This window comes from Cibotium barometz, chromosome 42, assembly GCF_041138505.1.
Source record: "Cibotium barometz isolate CiBa-2024 chromosome 42, ASM4113850v1, whole genome shotgun sequence".
In the NCBI taxonomy this organism is placed as follows: Eukaryota; Viridiplantae; Streptophyta; class Polypodiopsida; order Cyatheales; family Cibotiaceae; genus Cibotium; species Cibotium barometz.
The window spans coordinates 47,705,578-47,714,144 of record NC_141087.1 but is presented as its reverse complement, the minus strand read 5'-3'; the positions used below and the strand labels follow the sequence as shown (position 1 = coordinate 47,714,144).

General features: G+C 39.4%; 1 protein-coding gene across 1 annotated transcript; it reads right to left on the bottom strand.

Annotated features, from left to right (window-relative positions):
• Nucleotides 1-912: 912 nt before the first annotated feature.
• Nucleotides 913-1,519, bottom strand: LOC147614559 (uncharacterized). Its single transcript, XM_086780559.1, has 3 exons — nt 1,424-1,519; nt 1,195-1,332; nt 913-1,110 (listed from the first exon to the last, which is right to left on the bottom strand). The coding sequence occupies exons 1-3, from the start codon at nt 1,517-1,519 to the stop codon at nt 913-915; spliced, it is 432 nt and encodes a 143-aa protein (XP_086636685.1).
• Between the last annotated feature and the right edge of the window lie 7,048 nt (nt 1,520-8,567).

The following is an 8,567-nucleotide window of genomic DNA, read 5'->3' as shown; positions in this document are numbered from 1 at the left end:
ACTCTATAAATTGCGGCATTGGTCTAATGAGAATTTGTTGGTTTTTGATTATCTATGCCTACATTAAGCTATCAGTTAATTACTCACTAATCTTATCTTAATCATCATCTAATCTCTTTGTTAATGATGTTGATTCTAGCATTTGATCCACCATAGCTCATCACATTGCTGCAAATTTAACAAGAGAGAGAGAGAGAGAGAGAGAGAGAGAGAGAGAGAGAGAAACCCCACAACCCAATGTAACCTACCCCAACAGAGTAAAACCACCTCTGAGCCACCGATGATGTAGGCCATGTGGTAGATGTATGTGTGAGCACTTTACTCAAGGTCACGGACACTTGCAGTAAGCCTTGGACACATAGAGAGAGAGTGTGTCAAGGAATATGAGTTAGGGACTTGAGGCACTGGTCGTCGCGGGCTACCAAGTAAGAGGGAAACTTGGTATAGGGTCGAGGTGTGTTAGGATTATTCACTTGAGGGGAGGTGTTTAAATATACAAGTGAATGGGAACAAGCCCTTAGCAAGAGGCTGTAAAAGAGAGTCTATAAAAATGAGTGAGAAGCAATGAAAAGGTGAGAGGTATCTATTTGGGAGAGAATAAAGGGTAGCATGAGAAGTTCTAGGATGTGTGGAGATATTCTGGGAAAAGTGAAGAGGTGGAGAGAATCAAGCAAAAGAGGTAGAGTGAATCAAGGAGAGATCAGTGGGATTAGATGCTTGGCATCTTGTGGATGTAAACACTATAAATTGAGGCATTGGCCTAATGAGTATTTGCTGGTTTTTGAGTATCCATGCCTACATTAAGCTATCAGTTAATTGCTCACTAATCTCATCTTAATCATCATCTAATCACTTGCTAATGATGTTGATTCTTGCATTTGATCCACTATAGCTCATCACTTGGCTTGCATTTTAACAGTAGGGGCATCTTAGTGCTTGGCAACCATACCCCTGACCAAACATCTGTAGTGCAAACTGTTTCTCGACAAGCACCACCTTCTCAGCATTTAAAGGCACTTTGTGTCCACCACAAAACCTGGATAGTACTTTGAATGCGAATAAAGGGAATTTTGCATTGTCTTTTGAGAACTCCTTGTGAAATATAATGATCTGCGTATTAAAATTGTAATCATCGTGACTCATCTCACTGCTTGCTATTGTCAATTTTAAGCAAGTGTCATAAATTGCACGTACCTTTTGATGATTCAAATGTCTTATATATTGAGCAAGAGCAACATCCTTTTGATGACCTATTAACTTTGAAGTGGAAGCTCCGGATGATCTTGATCCTCCTCCTGCTCTCTTCAAGAAATCATCATCATGTACAAAAACCTGGTACCAATGTTATATGTTTAATTGACACAATCGACAAAGTCCATGTAAATCAAATTCTTATAGTTTAAAAAATCTTCGGCTCTATTACCTGTTGATTTTCATCATCCTCGAGCATGGATCTTGTCCACAAAGGAATCATGGACTTACTGTCTTCATGCGCAGTAGGTGCCAAAAATTTTCCCATATCTACCAAACCAAGACAGTTGGCAATTGCTGCAGCCGCCTCCTCGTCGAAAGGCAATCAGGTTTCATATGTCCTAGGGTTGTTGCAAGATCAGGGTGTCCAGTTTTATCCAGTTTATGCTGGACTGGGACAATGCTTGGAGAGCAAATTTTGGGGGGGGCAAGGTACTTAAAATGAGATCAAGCAAATAATAGAAAATACTCTTGCCCTAAAAATTAACCCAATATAACTTAAATTAATATAAATTAGTCTAATTAATCAAAAATATGATGAAATGATAAACAAATGATCTTTCCATACTTAGAGTGATCTAATTTATTTTTCCATAGATGCACCATTACAAGTACACTAGTCCCTATAGGTTTTAGATGATTCACATCAAAAATGTAATTGTACTAATTAGATTATTAATATTTGCAGGGCTTCTGATAGTCTGGAAGAATTTCGAAAGAGAGATCATTAAAAATCCAACCATTGGATTTGCAATTTTTACTAACCACCACATTCTACTAATGTCTCAGTATCTACCCACTCTTTTGATACAAGATTGAGGATTTTAAGTGGTAGCTATTGTGGGTACAAAAAGTGGCGTATATTATAACACTTTAAAAACTTTGAAATTTTTAAAGAAAATAGACAAATATCTTAAAATTTTCTCAAAAAATCAAGTTAAGCTCCATATTATGTGAAGATCTATGGTGCAAAGTGGGAATCTCATATGAGTTTATATGTAAAAGATATTACCATTTTATGGAATCAGTTCAAATTTGGGATAGGGTGTATACATTGACTTTGTACCTAAGAAAATGAGGACTTTTGACTATCTAATGCTTAATCAAATTATGCAACTATATTTCCAACTTTGAATATGATAACAAAAGAACTTGAAACAAAATTCCTTCATTTACTAGGAGAGATTAGCCACTAAAGGTAAACAAATGCCTATTTTTTTATTGTTTACAGGGTGCCTGAGTGGACAAAACTGGGCACCCTGATCTTGCAACCACCCCCTAGCTTCATCGAACATCTTCTTTAATATCTCCTTTCCAGGCAGGTACTCGGAGTCTTGGACTACAGAATCAGCTACTAGTAGATAATTGTCAACTCCTTCCTCTATCCAGCCCATGTCTGCTTCACTAAAATTTGCTAAGGCAGCCAAGCAATAGTCTTCACGAATATTGAAATGTTGCATAATGTCTGTTAATAATACATACAGCTTGGGCTGCCATAGTAAAGCTGGGCAAGGAAGGTAGTGAACAACTCCCCCTATTCATTATCATTAGATTGATTGTCTTCCAATGAAATAGGTGCTACATCAAAGGGGATAAGGGATGCATTAGCCTCAAAGGTTCCCTTTTCGGCCTTTGCCCTCTCCTATGCTGGGTCTATAGCCACCTCTTCCTCAACCCCATCATCCTCGATTGGCACTTGAGTGCTTGCCAAAGTCACTGTCTCTCGGGCTCTGAGTCGTCCTGAGTAAGAAGATGCAAAAAACAAAGAAAACCATAACTAAATTGGAGCAGGCATCACTTCTTTGAGTGTATTGGGCATTTCTCCTCTACTCTATTGCTGCAATAGCTGGGAATCTTTTCAAGACAACAGCTAAGCCTCCTCTCTTCATGACTTTGTCTGTTACAAAATCAGATGGATAAACATAGCGTTCACCATCGAACATAACGATATTGGCAGAAACAGTGTCTTCATACTCTTGCTAATGGTCACCGAGAACAATCCTACAAGAATTAATGAAGTTCTCAAGAGAAAGTTCCTTGTTGAACATTGAAGACAACTCATGCAAACGATCATGGGCTTGTGCATTGTACAAGAACATAAACATCTTTTCTACACAAGACTCTTCTTCCTCATCATCCGATTCGTAGACAATGTCCAACTATTTCGAAGACATGCCTAAAAAAAACATTTCAGCCAGTTAGAACATGCACGCTTATTATACATGGGGTCAATACCTGGCAATAAGGAGATTTGGTTATACACATGCAAGCCCCCTATTGCTTGGTACTAGCACCAAAAAAAGAGGGGTCAGCACCAAGCGGTGGAGAGCTCACGCGGAATTCATGAGCCCATCACCGCTTGGTACTGACCCCTAAATTTAAAGAGACTTAAAGGGGTCAATAAGTTTTTTTTGAGATGAAGCCTTTATATATTAAATAAAAAACATACAAGCGGCATATTCTGTATTTTAGTTATATTTTGTAAGCTGAAATATTCTGTCTTCCAGGCCAAAAATTTGATGGCCTTCCCTAACCTTCAATGTGAAAGCCTATAAATTTACTTGGCCTTCATATTTACAGAGAAAATATGAAGGTTTTTGCTTTGGTGGAGGGGCTCAAACCGGCTCACCCCCCCACCTCATCGTGTGTGTGTGTGTGTGTGTGTGTGTGTGTGTGTGTGTGTGTGTGTGTGTGTGTGTGTGTGTGTGTGTGTGTGTGTGTGTGTGTGTGTGTGTGTTCCTTTTGAGTGTTTGAGAGAGAGAGAGAGAGAGAGAGAGAGAGATGGGCATACCTACAAAAAAATTTGAAAGCTTCAGCTTTCCAAGACGAAGGGGCGATGGCATTAGCGATGCAAAGGGACAGCTTATCACAGAGCCGATTAGCTTTGAGGATTTCCTATTAGACTTAAACCTAGAAGGATTTTAGCTTGCAAAGAAAATTTATGAAATAGTATAAATTTCTAAAAATGTATGTCCCAAATTGCCAGATTTGCTGGTTTGAGAAGAGTCCAATGGGACTTTGGGTACGTTTCTCAAAAATATTTTCCCCGAACACTGCTCCCAAGGGAGATTTGGGGCGTTATATCGACTCGTACCACACAAGGAGATTTGGGACGTTATCGACTCATACCACTCGTGCGGACATTTAAAAGGTCGGACGCATTAATGACGCATCAATATGGTATGTACTATGTGCTCACTCCTCTCCTTTCTTGCATGTGTTTATTTTTTTCACCTCTGAGTTTCTGACAAAATAGCAAGAGCCAAACGCCATCGCTGCCACATCCATCATCCTATAAGTCTCTGACTACATCAGTCTCCTCAAAGCCCCCCAAATTGAGCCAAACGCCATCGGCCTCTACATCCATTGTGTAGGTATTTCAGAGTTCTTTCACACCCTCTATTAACATTTTGTTGTCTGTTTTGTGAATGTTGATAATAGTGTCTGTACAAAGTGCTCACGGTTTCATTGGGGTCCTTCTGGTCCCATATCGCTTTACTGACCTCCTTGGCTCACATTGCGCACGGGTCTAGTACCAATAGCAAGTCTCTTAGTACTAACCCTCTTGTGGAATGTTGCCCATGGGTTTGAACCCCGCAAGCACAAACCCTGTACAATGCTGGTCATGGGGTCAGTATAAAGTGATTAATAGGCGTGTGAATTTCTCTTTAATTGATTCTTGCTTGGTACCGACACCCCACTGCGATATCTTGTGGTCATGGGGTCAGTACCAAGTGATTCAAAGGCCTATTGGTTTTTGTCTGTGCATATCGCTTGGTATCGACCCCACTGTGATAACGTTGGTAATGGGGTTAGTACCAAGTGATTCTAAGCCCTATGGACTCATGTTTATTTCATATCGCTTGGTAGCAACCCCATTGTCATAATGTTTTTCATGGGGTTAGTACCAAGCAATCCAAAGGCCTCCGGAATTCTATATGCTGCTTTATATCGCTTGGTACCGACCCCACTATGATAACGTTGGTCATGGGGTCAGTAGTAACAAGCAATTCTAGGCCCTCTGGACTCTTGTTTGTTTCATATCACTTGGTTCCGACCCCATTGTCATAATGTTTTTCATGGGGTCAGTACCAAGTGATTCAAAGCCCTCTAGATTCCTGTTTGTTTTATATTACTTGGTGGCGACCCCATTGTCATAATGTTTTTCATGGGGTCAGTACCAAGCAATTCAAAGGGCTTTAAAATCCTATCTGCTTTATATCACTTGGTACTGACCCCATTGTGAGATAACGTTGGTCATCATGGGGTTAGTACCAAGCGATACAATGTACTCTGGAATCCTATTTGTGTTATATCGCTTGGTACTGACTTTTTTTAATGCGTTTCTCATCACACTTTGTTTATTTGTTTAGATGGCTTGTACCAAGGCAACTACTCAGAGGCTTGAGACCTACCGAGTCACTACTACAAGCGCAAGGCAGAACAAGAAGGTATCAAGCTCATAGGGTAGTTTTGTAGGAGCTTCGTCTCGCATTGAGTGACACATGTAGCCTGCGATATCCAGGCTCCCTTTCCAGAGGATTGTGTATGAAATTTGTGAGCAAGCATCTACATTGTTATGTCTTCAAGAAATCACTGATGATGAGGACTGGATCATCGAGTTATTTGAAGATGCTTACTTTCTCGCCGCTCATGCCCATAGGCTGACACAATAATGCCAAGGGATTTTGATACCCTTTGTTGATTGCGGTATAGATATGACCAGATGCTTGTTCCTATTTCTGTAAGCGATCCTCAAATGTGGCATATCCTTACACTTCCCCCCCTCCATCCTCATACAAGCCCATCTGAGAGATCCCGCGCTCCTCACACGACAAGGACACTCGTTCGCAGAGTAGGTTCAGACTAGAACACCCCAATGATGATGCCCGCAAGCAAAACCTCACACACAACTAGAATCAGAGGCACAACCACAACCGAAGGCTACTGCAGCAGCAGCTAGCCCTTCGTTGAAGTTGAATTTGTTGCAGAGAAGAAGAAGATGTAGACAGGATAGAGAGGTAATTAAGTCTAATTGAAGCAGAGAATATCAAAAAATTGAGAGTTTTGGAGGCTGCTACGTCGGTAAGAGCAGCATTTTCGCTTCGGGGCCAAAGACTTTTTAGGCATCTTGATGGATTCAATTTACATGTTTTGAGGAATGATGCAATGGAAATCACAGATAACATTGTCAATATTTTACTATGGTATGTATAGTATACATAATGCATAATGTATATAGTATGATGCATGACTAAGCTATAAGTACCAGTGGACTAATTCTTTGTTCTTTTCATTGTTGCCTTTAGGTATTGTATATTACCACTACCAGAAGAGGTCCAAAACTATATATATATTGTAGATCCGCTCATTTTCGTGGCATTACAAAATGACAGCTCATCATTTTTAAGCCTTATGTCCTAGTTTGAACCAGTGAACCTTGATTTGGCAAGACTTATTTTCACGGCTTACCATGAAGAGTGAGTCTCATGTTAAGTTTTAAATTGACATCAAATATTTGGTAATCTATATGTGTTTTTCTTTAATAACACCTATGCCCTCTTTGTTTTTTCAGCCGACATTGAAGTTTGCTTTCGTACGACATTGAGCAAAACATGTGTTATTTTGCAAACTCTGTTCAACAATATCATGGCCGCATTAGAGAGTAAGTCCCTATTGATATTTCCCTCTTCCACAAGTATGTAGATTTATTTCAGCAAGATAAGCTGATGCTTGTTTTTTTGACCTCTCAGATGTGCTCAAAAATTTGTATATGCATTGGAACATCTCTTAATGGAGCCAAACCTTATTAAAAAAATGACATATCGTAGGATAAGGGTGCCAGTCTAGCCCATAGATGTCAGCTATGGATGGAGGACGGCCCTAAATGCCTACCTTTTAATAAAGAAATTTTTTGATATTCTTGATGTAAGTGATGTTATTAACGTAGACTTGCATAATCTAACGTAGCTATAATGTCCCTAGCAAAGCTTTTCTTTGTGTACAAGAAATAATTCTAAACAAATATGCTCCCTTGCACATAAAACGGTTCATGACCAAAGCTGTACAAAGAAATATTTTGGCTGTCCATGATCGTACAGAAGAAGAGATCAGGAGGGTAAACGAATTTGCAAGGGAAGCTGCAGAGAGAGTACGTGAGCGAGACGAGGAGTGGCAAAGACAATTCGAAGCACATGTGGCTACCCTCAATGATTATGACAGGCTGCAAGCTGAGGTGGATGAATGGGTGGAATCTAGGAGGCAGGTCAAGATGCAGGCAGAGAGGGGAAGAGAAGAAAGACTATGGGAAGAAATGGCAAGACTACAAGAGAAGCAAAATCGAAGGCCGCCTTAGTCCCACAAGCACAGTCGAGTTCTCAATCACAGCATCGCGGCTTCTGTGCCCTAGAATCTTCTGATCGACGTCAACATCATTAGACTTTTATTTACATTTGTAACATTAACATTATTTTTGTAAGAGACCTGACATTGTTTTGTAAGAAAAAAATCTTTCATATACTAAATTGCTTTTGGAGTTACAATGTTTTGATTATCATCATTCAACGACTAATCAAGTGAATAGTATGAGAGACAGATTCTTTGTAGAAAGTCATTTTCTCTTTTCACCTTGGAACCTAAAAAAAGGGTTTTGTTAGTGGTATCTTACATAATGTTCTACATAGCATACTAAATGGTGAATGTAAATATAAATGGTTTACCTTTTTAGTATCCATTGTAAATGTATAATCTTTTGGCAATTGTTCAATCTCCTTGTATATGTAAGGTCTTCTCTAATTTGAGAAAGAGATGTTTTAGATAGTGTGTTTATCAGCAATTGCCCTTCCAAATATATCTCCATTACTAGAGGCGTATTCTCAGGATCTGACTCCAAATCTTAATCTAATGGAACAAGGTTTCCATTAACATAATGATATCTGGTGTAGTGAAAAGTTGCAATGAAGTTTTGAGAGCCAATAATGTACTTGCAAACTATTGACTTCTTCTCCAAAACAGAAATGACGCCTTCTGTCTTTCTCCTGTCCCAACCATTGTCCAAAAGTCCAGTGCCTTACTTGACTTGCAAATAAACATTGTTGAAGTATTTCTTATTTCTTCATCAAAGAAAAAGTCAACAAACACTTCGATAGGCATAAAAATAGTAAGCTTGACATTCTTTGTTGCCTTAAGAGACTTCTGTATGTCATGATACAACTTGATCCTATAACTTTCACTAGTTTGTGAAGTTGGCAATGGTCAATCTTTGCTTCCAAATAATGGGAGGGGTAATGGAATCAAACGACCCCATCCCAAAGACA

What these genes read in the sequence shown, in the direction of transcription:
- LOC147614559 (XM_086780559.1), bottom strand. Translation starts at nt 1,519, where the DNA reads ATGGGAAAATTTTTGGCACCTACTGCGCATGAAGACAGTAAGTCCATG. An exon ending in AGGATGATGAAAATCAACAG is followed by an intron (nt 1,333 to 1,423) that starts GTAATAGAGCCG and finishes CATTGGTACCAG; the next exon opens with GTTTTTGTACATGATGATGA. An exon ending in GACATTTGAATCATCAAAAG is followed by an intron (nt 1,111 to 1,194) that starts GTACGTGCAATT and finishes TTTAATACGCAG; the next exon opens with ATCATTATATTTCACAAGGA.